Source organism: Macrobrachium nipponense, chromosome 16 (genome assembly GCF_015104395.2).
Source record: "Macrobrachium nipponense isolate FS-2020 chromosome 16, ASM1510439v2, whole genome shotgun sequence".
In the NCBI taxonomy this organism is placed as follows: domain Eukaryota; kingdom Metazoa; phylum Arthropoda; class Malacostraca; order Decapoda; family Palaemonidae; genus Macrobrachium; species Macrobrachium nipponense.
The window spans coordinates 69996741-70016152 of record NC_087209.1 but is presented as its reverse complement, the minus strand read 5'-3'; the positions used below and the strand labels follow the sequence as shown (position 1 = coordinate 70016152).

At 36.5% G+C, this 19412-nt stretch overlaps 1 protein-coding gene across 2 annotated transcripts in view; it reads right to left on the bottom strand.

Annotated features, from left to right (window-relative positions):
* Window positions 1-19412, bottom strand: part of LOC135195809 (kinesin-II 95 kDa subunit-like) — a 71889-nt gene that overhangs the window by 32794 nt on the left and 19683 nt on the right. For both annotated transcript variants that reach the window (XM_064222286.1, XM_064222285.1), the window contains exons 5-9: window positions 12859-13013; window positions 12311-12489; window positions 6046-6220; window positions 3336-3514; window positions 1197-1343 (exon numbers count right to left, since the gene is read on the bottom strand). In XM_064222286.1, coding sequence (XP_064078356.1) covers window positions 1197-1343; window positions 3336-3514; window positions 6046-6220; window positions 12311-12489; window positions 12859-13013 — 835 coding nt within the window. The remainder of the gene's footprint in view (window positions 1-1196; window positions 1344-3335; window positions 3515-6045; window positions 6221-12310; window positions 12490-12858; window positions 13014-19412) is intronic.

Here is a 19412-nt window from a genome sequence, read left to right as displayed (position 1 = left end):
GACACTTTCCCAAAATTATATATAATGCTTATTGCAGCTCCTGGACAGTACTGTCCACAAGCAAGAGAACTAATGAAATGGTGAATCGCCATAAAGCAATAGGTTCTATCTAGCTCAGAACATGCTCATCTCACTTTTGATCTCCCAATGTCAATGACCATTCAGAACAGATATTAGAACAATATTGGTAAATATTTGTCCACCAGAAACAGTTACGGTTACGGGGAATAATAAAAAAATACTCTTCCTATATCCACAAGTAATGTTCTAAGCTGTCTACTGCCCAAATATTTCAAGCCTCTTTTACTACAGCTGTCTATAGCCCTTTGGTTCTAGAACCCTCATTGTTTACCATGTAAGGAAACAAACTCTTACAAAAAAGCACCATGAAGAGAACAAGCAACCTGAATGCCTAACATAGATGTCTTCATTTAACAAATTCTAAATAACCTAAGGCTGCTTCACTTAGCACACTAATTAGGTTTTCCCTGTCATTAGTTTATACCTATATAAACACAAAACACTACGGCCAAATTAAAACAGGCAAACCTTAATGGAAACTAAGTCTGCATATAAATAGTTATCTGCAAAACACTAATCCAGCACTCAATACTTTCCAGAATATTATTAAAGGCAAAAACAAATTGTGGGAATTTGCAAGATTGGAATTACTATTTTAGCCAACACAATGAAAACCGTACCATTGACACTTCAGAAAATAGGAAAGCAACAAAGAATGAAAAATTAGTGAAAGGCAGAGAAATAAAGTTGTGAAATTCAGAGTAATGAACAACTATGTCTACTAAAAGCATGCTTTAGCTCTAGACAGACATACCCACAGTGACTGCTCAAGAAAACTAGAGCTGGCCTATCACATGCTAACAACTGGTGCTTACACACAAATAAACTATTTAACACACACAAGTTAACTAGATATTAAATGAGATTTCTGAAAATTCAAAAAGTTAAATATTTACAGCAAATATTCCACTAATATTGGAAGACAAAACCTTTCAAAAGATGTTTGATGAGTGACTACAACTTCCAACAGCAAAAGCTATAATATTATTTGCCAAGTTTGGAATTCTGGTGAACTAATAAAACAAAGGAGTTCCTGAAACAAAAAAACCAACACCCAACCCATAAAAGAATTATAATCTTACATAAAAAATACACTAGACATTAAACCAACCTACCTCAAATTGGGAGGTTGCATCTCAGGATTTTCCACAGTGGATACAGGTGAAGAGCATCTCAGAGAATCATCTTCAAAAATAGGTTGCTGTATAGGAACTCCAAGAGATGGTGGCAGGAGGCTTGAATTAAGAACTGAATCATTTAGCCTGGAAAAGCTTTAAAATCAGTATTTTTCAAAAAATAAAAAATAACAAAAAAATAAAAAAAATAAATAAAAAAGGTATCAAGCAAGAATGTTTAGTAAAAAGAGCATCAAGATCAATCAGCCATGAATAATTGTGAATGCATAGCAATTAAATATGGTTGCTAAGCCTGCTATTTAGGTTTGACAGATTCATTTTGAGATAACTCCTATTACCACATGCACATACACAGGGTGAAAGCACAGCATCCCTCCAACTTTACTTGGAGGCAGTGCTATAAAAAAAAAAAAAAAAAAAAAAAAAAAAAAAAAAAAAAAAAAAAAAGAAGTAAATAACTAATAATGTTTTCTAAAAGCTGTTCAAAACTAAGCAAATCAAAACTCAAATTTTGTTGTGAGAACAGGGCTTAAAAAGATAATATCCTCAACAAATGAAAGGCAAATGACAGAAATCTATTCAGAGGTACTATTACTAAAAACTGTAAATACTATTAATAATAATAAAAGCAATTCACATTCCTACATACAGTATGAGGGAATCAGCTTTGTTGTACTGAAAAAAGACTACCACTTGCAAAATACATTATTTAGGCATTATAAAGAACATTATATTCACAGATTAATGTCATTATAAAAAAAGTCACTTGTTTCATTAGCAAGTTTCAACAGATTAAAAGAAGCTAACTGTTTTATGACAAAAAAATATAAAAGTTAGAAACAAATTACGGTAACTTGGTCACTTAAAAAGGCCACCTATAAAGGAACAAGCAATATAAAAACTGACAGAACTTAGAAAAATCAACAACCATAACATTACCAAGAATTTATATAAATTAGTTTAACAAAACTATTAAGCCCTATTTGTAAGCTCAGAGTTTACCTGAAGGATTTGTTGGAAATGAAAAGTAAACATTAGAGAAGGGTACAATTAAAGAAGCTGAATAGCCAAGTGGCAAGTGATCAAAGGTATGTATGAAAAGTAAAAGGCAAACAAGTAAAAAATGTGCTGAAATTTCTTCAGTGCAGTCAAGTTTTCTGTACATCATAAAATCAAGGCCACTGAAAATAGATCTATCTTTCGGTGGCCTCAGTATAAGTAATGCTGTATGAGCCGCAGACCATGTTGCCAGAGGCACGCTTATAGCCAACTTTGACCCTAAATGAAATCAAAACTACTGGGGCTAGAGGGCTGCAACTGGAGAGTGGATGGTTAGCATACCAATCTGCAGCCCTCTAGCCTCAGTAGTTTTTAAGGTCTGAGGGCAGGCAGGCAGACCAAGCCAGCAAAATCGTTTTCTTTTACAGAAAACTAAAAGCCATTTAGTTGAAGCCTGAAACCTAAGGGAGGACGGTGCAAACATTCTATTATCAACTACATTGTGCAAAAGCAAGGGACATTGTAAGTAATACCCTATAGAAGATAACATGGCCATGAAGATAGTTCCAGTTTCACAGAAAATGAAAGACATGATGATGAATTAGTCTGGACTTGTGTAATGTTACAATTGGAAAGCTGCTTTCTTAAACAATTCATTCTTTAATTCTAATTGATTCTTTAAATGTTAGATAGTTAAATCCTTGGCTGCATCTTGCCCAGGGAGATTTAAAAATAACATACTTTTTTGTTTCCTGTCAACTTCAATCTATCTATTCTATGGGAATATGTAATGATTGAAAGGAAGGCATATTTTTTATGTACATAAAAATTCAAACAACTCGAGTTTCATTCCCTAAGTAATTGCTGACAACTTTTAAGTATTTTTCAGACCAATGAAGAGTAAATTCTACAATGTCATTTAATGGTTTGAAGAAATCTTAAATGACTAAAGTTGCCTGTTTTTCACCTGCCTTCAAATACAGAATTTTGTTCAAACTGATGGCTTTCAAAAGGTCTGGCCAATAAAAAATCACCTGGCTGAAAGTTTTTGTCTAAAAATCTACCATACATGGAAAGCTAAAGTATTTTTTGTCATACATGTATAATTTCACATCTTACCTCAGAGATGGTGCGGTGAAAGTGCTGTTGAATTTTGATTCAATCTTTCTAGATGGTTTATGTCCAGGGGTAGAAACAGTTGTATTATGGTTTTTCTTTTTGTCTGACATCATTGTACGCCTTTTCCACGCACCTGGGGTTGCAGTCACATCCTCACAGCGCCGTTTCACACCAATTCTCTGAAATAGAACAATTAGAGCATGAAGTTGCTTTATACAACCCTTTTAAATTAATAGGTGCTGAACACAGAAAAACACAACAAAAAGAAATTGTCAACAAGCATTCTCCAACACAATGCAAATCCAGCTAAAGAAGTTACATGCAACTTTCATTAACATTCCCAATGTAAAATGCAAAATCATCCATTTCTTTAAAAAGAGCAATAAATCACCAAATAAAAATTGGTACAACTGTGTTATTATAAGCCTCAATAAGGAGGGACAGTAGTCGGTTTTGTTAGCCAATGCAATGAAAGACTACAGGAACCAATCTAAGAGTGACGTTGCTACAGGACACCTCCAGCACATGATATACATAAACTGCTGGTCCTTTCTCAGAGGTATAAAAAAAAATAATAAATAAATAAAAAAAAAAAACAAGATAATGGAGACCACCAGCCCACCACCTATTCAACTAAAATAGGAGTAGCATCATGCTAATTTCCAAACACTACACTTTCTGTTATCTGCCCAAATGTGAGGTATATTAAAAATGAGGTTCTACAACAAAGTAACATCAATGTCCAAACTACTTGATCTCTTTCCAAGTGGAGGTTTTTCCATAACTAACATGCAAGTCAGTTAAGCTTCAAAACTTTCAATGTGAGCATGCAATAAGCAGCCTGGGCCAGACACTATAAAAATAATAACATACAGTTCAGCATATTCGACAGTCTCGCAAGCCAACAGTCTGACTTATACAGCGAGCCAATCGAATGAAGTTGGCTGCTGGGTGCTGATTGGCAGATATGAACTTCATTACTTGCATAGCATAAACTCACAATATTAGAATAGGGTTTGAGGTGGGTGGACTAGTCTATAGGTGTAGAGATTGCTATACCTGTAAATAATATACCTTTCAGACCCTTGGATTTATTTTTTTAATTATTTAATGGAATTAATGTGCAGTACCCTGCTGCTTGTCTCTGCATTGTGATGTTAAATAGAATCATAGATTTTTCCAGCTTGGACATATCACTCACTAAAATCTGTACATTACTACATTAAAATATTTCAAGGAAAACTGTGTCTCTTGAGCTACACTTGGTTCTTCAATGATGTAATAAGTAAGAAAGGCCTGGGAGAGACTGCAAATAAAAATGGGGAGCACATTATTTGTTTTTGTGCTAAAAAAAAAAAAAATTGGCAATAGGAAGTACTCTTTCCAACAAAAGAAAATCCATTAACGCTCTTAGACTGTCCTAAATAGCACTCATTGAAACCAAACAGAACAATATCCCAAACCAGAATAGAAATGAAGTTAGTTTTTTTACCTTTCCTATTTTTTTCTAAGCCAAAAACTGTTAGGATATAAGGCCTAATTTCTAAATTCATCATCATACATACTTTTAAGTAAGCTTTTCCCTTCATCTCTCCACTGTCTTCTGTCTTATACACTTCTGCCTGAACTATTAGGTCTAGGTCTTAACTTTAGGTTTAGGTCTTAATTTATCACCTATGATTTCCTGGGTCTTCCTAGTTCTTCATCCTGCTACTTCCATTTCTATAACTTTCCTAATGTTTCTAACCAACTGTTTCCTGCACTTCTTAACATGAGTTCAAGAAAACTCAATCTCTGAAATCTCCATCTTTTTTTTCTGGCCTCTGAACACCACACCTCTCTGCCTACTCCTCATTCATGATGCAATCTTTCCACCAACTCCGCCCAATGCATGTTAACATTCTATGGGACAGACAGACAGACAGAAAACAGAATTTAGGCCACTCAGCAGTGAAACCCCACATTTTTTTTTTAATTCTTGTTTTCCTTACCATTGCTCATGCTTTGCTGTATAAAGTATGGGCCTTATATACAAATCAAGACTTTGCTCTCTCTACCACTAAAATGGACAGCTCTATTCACCAGCAGTCCATTTGTTCTCACCATTTCATCAATGATGCAGTGACTTTCTCACTGTTCTATCAATTCTTGCCAATCTATCACAACAGATTTTCAATTCCCTGCTTCTCCCCATTTGGTCTTGAATATGACTGGCTAAAGGAGTTTGATTTGTGAAAAAAAGAACCTCCATCATAAGGATGAATAAAGGATATAGGGAATGAAAGAAGTCACTGATAAAAGCAAGGAAAGGGAAAGAATAGCATAACAGATGCAAGAGGAGAACCACTTCAGATGGGTACAGTACTTTGTACAAACAGCCCTAAATGAGCTGGGTATTTTAATTCTGTAGCCTGGTTAAACTACTTAATACCTACAGAAATAGACTGGCTTCTTTAGAAACCAGGGGCTGGCAAACAGATTAACTTACATCAATAATGTCATGATTCTTCACAACAATTACAATTAATCTACTTGCATTGCCACCAATACACTGAACAAGTAAAATGCAAGTCTATATTAGCAAAACCAAAATATCAACACATCTATATTAAGTTTCATTAAAATTCCAAGCAATAGTCACCAAAAGCAATAGCAATTGCCATTTCTAAAATACAAAAACAGAAAACAAAATTCTGGAGAATAAGCTTACCTTTATGGTTGATAGTACTTGAGGCTTTGTCTTGATATACTGAGCCTGCTCAGCATACCGCAAGGTATTAAGCGTCTCATGGAGGTTGTAATTTGCCGGATTAACACATGCTATCATAGCTGTATGGGTATCTCCACTGAGAGACTCCTTAAGAAGCCTTGTCAGTACAGATTCTCTGTGAAGAGGACAATGTATATTGTAATTTCCTGTGATAATTCCACAGAAATAGAAATAATTATATTTATTTTTAAATGCTTACCTCTGTATTCCCAACGTCAGGCAAGACAACAAGAACGTGAAAAACAAAAAAATTAATAAGATTGTTTAGTACGTCTATGATGCATCCCTTTGAGCTGAAAAGCTCAAAGGGATGCATCATAGTTTGAGCATCTATTGTTTCTGCATCCACACAAGTTGGGAGGTTGGAGAGATGATGCATAAAAGAGAGGCAACTATTTAAAAAATGACAAATTCTTAATCAATTTGTATTTTTCATAACTAACAAACCTGAGGTCTTAACATTAGGATAAATAACTTAGCACCAGCTGAAAACCAGTAAAGTTAAAAAACTGTGTACGCAAGGGACTATTGGCATCTGTGCTTGGTCACGAGTCATGTGGAGCCACCGACATACCCCTCTTTAACTTGTGACCCTGTTTGTTATTTTCTTACTGCCTATAAGAGAGGACGTGCTTTGCTTTCGTCCTTTTAAAGCCGGTTTAGTTTGCCCAGTTTGCTTGAATCTGTTGCATGTGGAATTTCTGGGCAATATTATGAACATGGAGCTTTCTCATGCTTCGATAGGATTTCCTGGATATCACAGGAAGCAGATAAATGCCCAGATATCTTCGCCTTGTTTAACGTCAGAGTACACAGAGCCGCATCCAGTGTGTAGTAGGTCGTAAGTGCAGAAAACTCTTCAGACACAGTTACTTCGCCACCTGTACTATTTGATATTTCACATATACCATCAGACTCGCCTTTGGATTCATAGCTTAGATGTATCAGGTGGTGTTTTGGGAGGTAATTTTGACTAATGGTGCTCCTCCTTTCCCTGCGGGGAAGGGATGGGCATCGCCATCTTTTTTTCTTTTTTTTTCCAGATACGGAGGCAGAGTTGATGGGGGTATGTGATCGGTGTTAGGCCTATCAGGAGTACCAACCCTAGAAGGGCAGTTGGTTTGCTATATGACGTCGCGCTTCTCTCCTGGGTCCCTCGCTATGGATGTCCCTTCTACCCTGATCTGCACTGAATGGCATCGAATACTTTGACATCTGTAGTGAAGCAGATAGTACAGCACCTCAGCCTGTTGAATTAAGGTTGCTATTGCTATGCCTACAGGAATTACAACAACAGCCTTGCGTTTCCTGTCAAGTGCTGACGTCACATTCAGGATGTTCGGTGATGTCATAAACATGGTGCCCGCCATGACATCACAGCTGTGCACCCTGCACAGAGACGTGCTTCCATTCTTGCTTCTTCAATTAGAAGAGTACTGTACAACTACGCTTTCTGATTTGGTGACGCGCATTTTTGAGAGAAATTGCAAGCGTTAGGAGAAATAAAAAATATACGAGTGGAAAAGACACAAGTTTTTCCTTCTCCTCCTTCCACTTAGGCATCAACACAAGCTTCGGTGATGTTGACACCATTGCGTTTGCCAATCAATTGTTGGAGAATAGGGACTTCGTGGCTGATCCTCGTGCCAAGAGAAGAATAGTTTCTTCTCCATCTTCGAGCCAGGACTGTCACATCCCAATTATAAGAAAGCACAAGTAGTTGTAAATGTCGAACAAGTGACTGATGGAAGCTTGGTCTAGTGAGGCTGTGAAGAGTTGGAGAACGCTCGAATCAGGGACTTCGTGATTGATCCTCATGCCAAGAGAAGAAGAATAATTTCTTCTTCATCTTCGAGTCAGGACTGTCACATCCTTGTAAAAAGTAACAATGCCACAGCAATTTGGGTCTCTTTGTCGTGGCCGCAAGAGTACGTACCATCAACAACTCACGCTTTCCATCAAGCATGATAACGTCATAGACAAACCGCTATCAAAATGGTGGCAGTCATGACGTCATGACAGCCTACTGCTGCCAGCCTCTCATCTTCGGTGACGAAAATGTAACTATGCTTTCATTTCAGGAGCACGCACTTATGGAGAAATTTGAAAGATTTGGAAGGGAAACTGAAAGGACACACAAGACAGAAGGCGTGAATTGTCGTCGTCGTCATGATCTTGATTTTTCTCATAGGATAAGCCGCGGCAATGCCAGTGGGTGCTCCAGTTAAATTTTGGAATAAGGGTATTCTAACAGATCCGCATGCCAAGTCGAGAAGAATTATTTCTACGTCTGCGAGGTGGGGACTGTCACATCCCGGCAAAGAAGAAAGCTCAAGCAGTTGTTATTAGCTCAGTCTACTCTAGACAGTTGACGTTTAGGTCTTCAACAGTTCAGTCATAGGTTGTGAGAACGATGATGGCCATAGAGCTATAACAGACGTAAGAATCAGGACGGCTGTAAGAACTATGACAGCCATGAGAACTATGACGGCCATGAGAGCTGTGACGGCCTTGAAAATTATAATGACCTTAAGAACTATGACAGCTGTGAGGGCTATGGCAGCCAGAAGGACTATGGCAGCCGTAAGACTATGACGGTTGTAGGAGGTGACTGTGAAAACTGTGACCAGCATAGAAGGCATTAGTAAAAATTTATGCTTTTTAAATTAATCTTACTTCTCCATTATGATAGCTGATTCTCACATTGAAAAAAGGTGGGAAAATAACCCAAGGATAAATAATAACCCCCACAACAACAACAAAATTCCACCAGCAATAAGATGCTACTTACCAAAAGATTAGAATCCATCTAATCTGGCAAGGACTAATTCATTAGGCAACAAAGACTTCGGAATAATGTTTGAGGCTCCTTGCAAGATATACCACTCTCACTGTGATGAAAATGGGACAAAGGGACTTGCACCTATGCCAGCAGAGCAACAATGGCAAATGAATGAAGGGCCTTACATGTCTCATAACAGGCACCTTCAAACTCGCCAAAAACTCACTAATTTGCTGAATAAATAGGAAAGGTTTGATTACAGCTACCCTAATTATTAAAGTTATAAGTTCCTCTTGTGTAACAATGGCAAAAGTACTTTGCACAATTCATAATGAATCTCTGGATCTCACAAAAAATACCAGGCAAATACAGAGTTACAGCACCATTGGGCCACATTGAGACAGGATTCTCAAAAGCAAACTTATTAAGGAAAGTGAAGGTAGTTGCCACTGCTCTCACATGAAACTTTACCTTTAGGAGTGCAGGAAAGATGGATCTAGGTGGTATGTGTTTCCTTAACCAAGTTCTTTACCAATAAGGCCATGGCCTTTTTTGACATGGGTCAACTTAGTTTCTAGGACTATAAAAAAAGGTTTTTAACACCGAGTCTGATGTTTCTATTGACATTTTGCAATGATAAAAGGAATCGATAGTGTGCGTATGTCCGATTGTGTCTGTGCATGCAGGGATCTTGAGTGCAAGGAGGAGGTTAATTATGTCACATATCAACTTACTGTTGGCAAATGGCCGAATTTAAAATCATAATTCAATGAACATGATGACTTAGCCAACAAAAAAGTAATAAGTAAAGGATGTAAGTAAGAAAAGGAAAGATGTAAAGAAAAGGAAAGATAGATCAAATAACTTTTCACGAGGAAGTTGTTATAACAAACAATCTCGGGGATGCAGAAGCTGAACGCAGCGTAGCACCAGTGTGTTTCATGAAGTGGGGAAGAGTTACTTTACATTGCTAAAAAAATCATAAAAAGCAAGTGTCACGCAATAGGGATATTTTACCGTTAACAAAAAGAAGTGATTCGGGCAATCCCGAACACTGGCTCAAGTAAGGCTCTCATTTGCTTTTTTATTGTAACTGTATTTTTATTGTTACTGTATTGCATTTGCTTGCTTTTATATTGTATCATTATGTTAAATTTATTGTTAAATTCCCTTCTTTTATTTTTTATGTGAATTGTTACAGCTTTTACGTACATACAGTAATAATTTTACAGTCTCTTCTTCTCTCCTTAATAGTATAAACATTTCCTCTCGCTATCTCAAGTCAGCTGTGCATCACTGCAGTGAAATATGATTTTGTCCATCTTTTATGTTAAATCTCATTATGAAATGTTTTCTTCTTTTATTTTTGTTAAATATGGTAATTTATTTGATTGAATATGGATATCATTAAACTGTATATTGTAAAGGAAAAAAACATTAATACTGTTTTTCTTGTAGGATGTGGTAGGCTGTTGAGTACCAATATAAATAAGACAATCGGTCAGGTTGAAGTACAAGCAATTGTTTGACAAACGGCACAAAATTTCTTCAAAAATTTCAGTAAAAAAACAGAATGTTCGACATAAGAAACATATGATGAACGAGGCACTACTGTATTATGAAATACATTGACAGTTTGATGAACTAAGTGATCCCTTTCTTAAGCTAGCAAATACAGTTCTTACAGTTATTTATAAGAATTTCAAGAGTAAACATATAACAGCATATAAAGTAGCAACCTGAAAATTCAAATCATCTATTGCATTTAACTGATAGATGCAGACAAAAATGATCAAATGCAAGTTATTTCTTAATTCATAAACTGACTTATAACAATAGAAGAATTATCTCTTTAATTTGAGCCAGCCACTATGACCCTATACGAGCAGTTAAATTACACTCCCAAAATCATTTCTCAGATCATACATCAAGTAGTCAAGCATCTCTTGTAATGATAGCTATAACAAATAATAGTAGATAGGGTAGTATAAAAACAGAGAGAGAGAGAATAATCAAAGTACAGTGAAAATAACGAGAGAGAGAAAGAGGAAGAGAGAGAGAGAGAGAGAATTGAGCTTTAGTGTGTGTGAGCCAGAATTTTATCAACAAAACCTTAGTCACAGGAAGTTGGACCATAACACCATCGCAATTAAAATCTTAAGACCATGATAAAATCTTTGACCTGTGACCAGACTTACTCAGCTTCTATCGATAATGGAGCTCCACCGCCAGGAGGAGGTATTAACATGTTAAATACTGACTCTGCCTGGAAGAGGAGGAATTAACAAGCTAACCCCACCTAAAAGGGGATGGGGAAAGATAAGGGAAAGACTGCTCCATGAATCAAGAATCCAGTTGGGCAGAGAACCAGAACCTACACCGCCTAAGGAAGTTGGGCTGAATTCGAACCGAGGGTGGCTGAATTTCAGAACGACAGAAGAAGACAGAGAGGACCGGCAGCCGTCGTACAGTAAAGAAGCAAGAACTATGCCAGTGGTCCAACACAGAGTCTCACTTTATAAACTTTATACTAGTTGTAACTTGTATTCTTTGCAACAGTTAAGAAAGAAACTCTACCGTTCGTCTCATTCAAACTTATCCTGAGAGACTAACACTACTAAGATTACTAATCCAGAACTAACATTAAGAAGAAGCATAAAGTTAAACATAGAACCAGATTGCAGAACAGTCATCAAGAAGAAAGAAGTAGGTAAGAGAACATATACTCAAACACTCTACCTTAAAAAGGGCACAATACCCTATCGTTCTTGTCAGTAAGTATATCTTAGTTTTACCTGACCACTGAGCTGATTAACAGCTCTCCTAGGGATGGCCCGACGGATTAGATATTTCTATGTGGCTAGGAACCGGTTGATTACTTAGCAGTGGGACCTACAGCTTTTTGTGGGATCCGAACCACATCGAGAAATGAATTTCTATCACCAGAAATAAATTCTTCTGATTCCACGCTGGCAGTGTGTGAATCGAACCTGGACCAAGATCGATAGTCCAGCACGTAACCGACACATCCAATGAGGAACTATATCATTCTTGTAACCGTTAAGTTTACTTCTGGTAATAGTTTCTTATATTTCCTATAGAAACTTTTATAAACAAAGCATTCACAACTACATTCTCTAATATAGCAAACGCAAGACAAGCCATCACAATTAAACAAAAAGTAACATACAAGAACTGTATACGTAATATAACTAATCTATGATTATACTAGATGGTTGTATGATGTATGACACATAACAACAGCCCAAGCATTGGGACCCTACACTTTTCAGTGTCATGTTTTGAAAAATTAACATAATATGAAAGATGAAAAACTAAAATAAACCATCCATCTTAACCATAGCTGCCATTATCAATCCATAATTAGCACCCAAAAACACTTGTTGGCAAATAAGATCATACCTGTAAGGCACATAGACTGGGGCTGGATTGGAAAGTGCTGCCAGCACTTTTCCTAGTGTTAATAAACCTCTGTTGATGTGGATACCTTCCGTGAACTGCTGCCCTGATGTCTGAGCTCGTCCAACGCTTTCAGCCCCAGCTAAGTCAACTAATATCAAACATCCACTTCTGTCATCATTCTGAAGTATGTAATTCAAAATATTATGTAAAATTTTCAACTGCAAAAAACAAAAAGACAGATTAAAACTTATTCTTAAAACTTAATCACAAAAAGTACAATTTATGACACACACACACAATTTCCTTGGCATCTTAAAAGTTGAAAAATGAACACAGCTTCTACACAACATACGACAATGTAGAACCTGCGGAAGCATCTAGAAAATATAACAAATAGGATCATTTTCTAGCACCAGCTGGAAACCGGTTAAAAACAATCAAAGATTGTGTAATCTGGCGACCAATGCGTATACGATGTAAAGTTACTTTTACATAGATGCTTTAATATCAAAGTGCAATGAAAGCCACATAATTAAAATGCAGACTACCTGAACTGTGATATAAATCAGTGCATGTGATCTCGATGAATGCTGATTAAGAGCAGTGCTGGCAACGCTACGATGATGGCTGCCACGTTCCAAAAGCTTTAGCCCTTCTTCTACACTGGTGATCTCTTCTTCAACCATTCCAACTGGGGAAACAGCTGAAATTTTTAAGGGACTATTAGTTATTTTCTAATCCTGTAAACTGCTGTATCTACTAGTTTAACCCTCTTACGCCGAAGCCCTAAAAATCAAAACCTCTCCTGTATGCCGGCGCCGGTTTTTTCAAAAAATCACAGCGCGCTTAGTTTTGAAGATTAAGAGTTCATTTTTGGCTCATTTTTTTTTCATTGCCTGAAGTTTAGTATGCAATCATCAGAAATGAAAAATAATATCATTATCATATGTAAATAATGCGATATATGGTAGCGAAAAAAAAAAATTCATAGATAATTGTATTCAAATCACGCTGTGCAAAAAACGGTCAAAGCTAACGAGTTACTTTTTTTTTCGTTGTATTGTACACTAAATTGCAATCATTTTGATATATAATTCATAGTAAAACAATAAAAGCAACACCGGAAAAATATTATCACAAAATGATGTACGAATTCGTAACGAGCGGACGTAAAAAAATGTTATTTTCAAAAATTCACCGTAATTCTAAATAATGTTCTAGAGACTTCCAATTTGTTTCAAAATTAAGACAAATTATTGAATATTACAATACTGTAAGAGTTTTAGATTAGAATTGCAGATTTCGACCATTTCGGACGAGTTAAATTTGACCGAATGTCGAAATTTTAATATATATATTTTTTCATATGCACATATTTCGAAGATGGAAAAAGCTACAACCTTCAATTATTTTTTATTGTATTCTTCATGAATTTGCGCACATTTTGATATATTAAACTCTATAAAAAGGCTAATATGAAAAGGAGCAAATATTAGGATACTGCCATGTACGTATTTCGGAGACTTGCGGCCGCGAATCGGCGCGCGGAGTGAAGGTAAATATATTTTTCAAAAATTCACCATAAATCACAATATTGTTTTAGAGACTTCAAATTTGTTTCAAAATTAAGAAAAATGACGGAATATTACTAGGCCGTAAGAGTTTTAGCTTACAATTGCGTTTTTCAATTATTTCGGTAGTCAAATTTGACCGAACGTTTTTTTGGTTTTTTTTTTTTCTATTTATCGTGATTTATATGCAAATATTTCGAAAAAAGAGAAAAGCTACAACCTTCAATCATTTTTAGTTGTATTCTACATGAAATTGCGCACATTTTCATATATAAAACTTTATGTAACAGCTAATTTTAAATGGTGCAAACATTTCGACAATCGCACAAAAAAATTCTAGATTTTTTTCGAGAGTTACCGCGCGAACGTAATTTTTTTTTTTCATAAATTCACCATAAATCGAAATATTGTGCTAGAGACTTCCAAGTCGTTGCAAAATGAAGGTAAATGATTGAATATTACTAGAATATAAGAGTTTTAGCTTACAATTGCGTTTTTCGACCATTTCGGTAGAGTCAAAGTTGACCGAAAGTTGAAATTTTTGCACTTAACGTTATTTATATGAAAATATTTCAAACTGATAAAAGCTACAACCATGGGTTGTTTTTTGTTGTATTGTGCATGAAATTGCGCACATTTCCATATATAAAACTTTATGTAACGGCAAATTTAAAAGGGTGCAAACATTAGGACAATCGCACGAAAAAATTTATCGGAAGAGTTATCGTACGAACGTAAGGAAAAGTTTTTTCATAAATTCACCATAAATCGAAATATTGTGCTAGAGACGTCCAATTTGTTGCAAAATGAAGGCAAATGATTGAATATTACTATAATATAAAAATTTTAGCTTACAATTGCGTTTCTCGACCATTTCTGTAGAGTCAAAGTTGACCGAAGGTTGAAATTTTTGCACTTATCGTTATTTATATGAAAATATTTCAAAATTGATAAAAGCTACAATCATGAGTATTTTTTAGTTGTATTGTGCATGAAATTGCGCACATTTTCATATATAATACTTCATGTAAAGGATAATTTAAAATGGTGCAATAATTATGTCAAAGTGACGAAATAATTTCCGAGATGTGTCACTGATACTTTTTAGTGCGATAAGAAAGAAATTCGCGCTTGCGCGCCTGCGTAGCGATTGTAAACAAAACAACGCCTTGATCCGTGAACTCCCAGCATCCCCCAAGGCGCGTGATACAAAAGTTTTCGGCTGGTAGGCCTATAAGTATTTTCCGCGATTTTTAAAAAAACTTTTTTGAGCCGACGTATGATACGTCCAATCGGCATACGGGAGACATTTTGACTCGACGTTTAATACGTCCAATCGGCGTAAGAGGGTTAAGAAACATTCTGGACATGTAAAAGTAAAATATTTAACATATCTTATACAGTCACACCTCGGTTAATTGGCATCTCAGCCTATGGGAAATCTGGGTAAAGGAGGTTTTATTAAAGGAAAAATCCATTTTCTTAATGGACTTTGCTCAGTTTAAGGACAGACAAAGACAGCTAAAACATGGATGGGATTAAGCATGTCACATGTTTGTGGTTCCCACCAGAAAAAGAGGGAAGGGTTCAGTTCAGTTTGGGCACGGGTCTCACTCAGTGCACATCACAGATACACTGTCTCTGTATGTTATTTGCTATTGTAGTGCAGATTTACTGAACTGTACATAAGTCATCATAGCCCCTAAAGGCCTGTCCACACGACCGGGCCTGATCGGCGTGCTCTAGGGTTGACGGGCAAATTCTGGCGGACTTATCCGTGAATGTTGTCCACACGGGTGAGGCGATGGAGAGGTGGGCGTGCCCGACGATGCCAGTAGTGTGTTCAGTGCGGTACGATAAACATGGTGCCTACCGCAAAGAAGAAGATAGTGTAGCATGATAATTGCTTTGTGTGTGATAAAAAAGAAGAGAATATGGTGCAAAGAATGGCTCAGTAAAAGAAATGTGTGTGGTTAACGTACGTCTGCCAGGGTCGAAGCTCAAGCCATCGGGCACCACCATGGTGATTTTGCTACAAGACCCATCGGGCTATTTGACGGTTTGCCCGTCAAGTGTGCCCGTTAGAGGGGAAGTCCGCCGATCAGGCCCGATCGTGTGGACAGGCCTTAAGAAGCTTAGAGATGCCACCAGGTCTGAGCTTGGTGTGGAGGATATTGTCTCTGGGCACAAAACTAACTTCAGACAACTGAAGGACCTTCAGAGGGAGCAGCAACAGACAACAACTGAGGAATTGTCTTCAGAGGAGGAGGAGGAGGAGGAGGAGGAGGAGGAGGAGGAGGAGGAGGAGGAGGAGGAGGAGGAGGAGGAATGTCACAAGTTCATTAAGATATGCATGCAAACTGGAATGAAGTGCTAACCTTTGTTGAAAAATATCACCCTGACAAAGCTGTAACAAACTGCTACAAACTTGCCAAATGACTAAAGCTATATCTCATTTTTAAAACATCTTAAACTGCAGGCAAAAACAAGCATTGTTGGACAGGTTTTTAATGAGAAACCCAGTGAATCTCAAGATGAAAGCAGTAGAATGAAACATAAAGAGAAACAAGCCCTGAAGCACAACTGCTCGTCATTTTTGTGGAAGGGGACTCCCCTTCCAAGCAACATCTCTCCTGTTCTCAATCTTTCTCACCACCCACCACACATGCAATCAACTCTCCCAATTACAGTAAAGTAAAGCAAGAACAAAAATGCAGTGATATCATCTATTTAGCTTTTTTGTGGGAGATAATTTCTGCATGCAAGGCTAGTTAGATCAGAGTTAGAAAGCTTTCATTTGTTGGATTTTTAGAAGTCTAAAACAAATTAATACAATTTCAATTATTTCCCATGGTAAACATCCATTCCATTAAAGAACAAGCTTCTGGGATGGACAGAGTCTATCAACCAAGGTATGACTGTATTGAGCAAAAGCAAAAAATACATTCTTTCACTTAAGTTAAAAAAAAAAACTAAATAAATAAACACCATCAGCAAATTTTTTCCACTACTCTTACATAAGATACACAGAGTATCCTAGATGAGGCAAGGCTTAGGTTTGGATTAGGTCAAAGATACAGGCAATTAGTAAAGGATGGTTATGCAAAATTAAATTTTGGCCACCCTTACATAATTAAAGGTTTTTCTTATATAATTTGTAACAGTTCAAGCTACTCTCCCTACCACTCTTCCAGATTGTCACATACAAAAAATTGTATGCACTTATATAAGCCTGTAGTACCTCAGGAGTGTATATATATATTAATAGGGGTTAGTTTTTCCGACCTCTGAGTCTCAAGTAGACTCTTCTCGGGCTGGTTCTCAGGGATCAATCCTGAGAAAAAAAAAAAATAAATAAAAATAAAAAAATTTAAAAAATAAAAAAAAAATTAGACTTTATTTGAGAAACCCGTCTTATTTTAAAAATTTATGATTTTATTAATGAAAAATCCCTGCTTTCCGCAAGAATATTTTTCATTCCGAAACTCCGCAGATAAATAGATCTTTCCTGGGTCCAATTTGGGCACTCAACAAGCAAATGCTGTACTGTCATGGGTGTTTGACATCTGTTACATTTCACTGGGTCAGCATGTGGTGTTGACATCAAGTGACCATGTGAGAATCTTGTGTGTCCTATACGTAGCCTTGCTAGGATCACCTCTTTTGCTCTTTCTCCTGTGAGGATGTTCTCCATGCATAGACTTCAGTTTTTATATTTTTGAGTTTATTTGTTGTTGGCACCGAGGCCCATTCTTCTTTCCAATCCTGGTAAATTAAGTTTTTTAACTGATTTTTACCCAGTCTGACACTGGGCATATGAAATTGTTGGAGGGATAGTGCAGGCTAAGTTTGGCAGCAGAGTCTGCATATTCATTTCCTTTTATTCCCACGTGTGCTGGGATCCAACATATTTCCATTGATATTCCTGATTGGAGGAGTTGATGAATTTTTATTTGAATTTCCTGTACTATTTGGTTTCCTGGTTTATACTGTCTTATTGCATCTATAGCGCTACGTGAGTAACTGAAAATAACAGAGACACTTGCTTTTGCCTCAGATATCATATCTAGAGCCATCTGTATGGCTGTGACTTCGGCAGTAAATACTGATGATATTGAAGGTAGGCTTTTTTTACTTAACATATTTTTCGAATATGCAGATGCTCCTACTCCAACATTATTTTTTGGAGCCGTCTGTATATATCATAAATTTACGCCTTTTCTTCTTCTAATGTGCTCCAAAGCATGTTGGCGGTACTTTCCGTACTTGTCATTTGTTTTTTGAGTAGGTAAGACAGGGAGGTACATATCTTTACTCTATTTAAAATCCATGGTGGTGGCAATTCCATTGGTGGGTGAAAATTGGATTCACATTATGTATGTTCATTATGTATCTAGCTCTTTTTGGGAAAGAGCTAGTACTATTAACTGCTGTTACTTGATTACAGTTTTGGAAGCAGTAAGTTGCAGGAGACGATCCGCTTTGCATTGAAAGACTCTTTGTATTGTTTATTAAATTACGGTGATGTTTTTTAAGGGCAAAACACCTGCCTCGACCAAAAGTGAGTTTGTTGGGGACGATCGGAAAGCTCCTGTGCACAATCGCACGCCTTCATGGGTGCACTGCATCAAGAGATTTTAATGCAGATTCTGAGGCGGATGAATATATTGGACAGCAGTAATCTATTATGGATAAGACTGTTGCCTTATATCATTAATAAAATGTCTCGCTTTGCTCCCCAATTAGTGTGTGATAACTTTTTTAATATGGCAAGGGCTTTGATGCCCTTGGCTTTAATGTATTTGATGTGCTCTTTCCATTTAAATGTGATCAAATATTACTCCTAGATACTTGATTTTTGTACAAAATTGTATTTCAGTGTATAAAGATGCAGTTTGATTGTTTGGTTCTTCATCCACCTTTGTCTTTGTAGAAGACGATTGCTTTTGTTTTATCAGTTGAAAATTTAAATCCAACTGAATTTGTCCAACTACATATATTTGAAATGGCAGTACTGAGAACTCTCTGAGCATGTCTCAAATTACTACTCGTATAGTAAATGACAAAGTCATCAACATATAAACTGTTTTTTACACCACTTGGTAAATTTATAGTAATGTCATTGATTGCTAAAGCAAACAATGTACAGCTCAAGACACTACCTTGAGGGATTCCTTCTTCCAGTTTATAGGTTACTGAGTAGGAATTTTCTACTCTTACTTGAAAAGTTCTGTTTGTTAAGAAGTTCTTAATAAATATTGGTAAGTGGCCTCTTAGTCCCTTGGAGTGGAGTTTTTTGCATGATGTTATTTTCCATGTTGTATCGTATGCTTTTTCTATATAAAAAAATATAGCTACTGTTAATTTCTTTTGTTCAAAGCCTTTTTTGATATGATCTTCTAAATGTGTTAAGGGATCTAGGGTTGATCTGCCAGCTATTGAACCAGATTGTGTTGGTGTTAAAATGGATTCTTTGGTTATTACATACGTTAATCGTGCATTAACCATTTTTTCTAAGATTTTGCATAGGC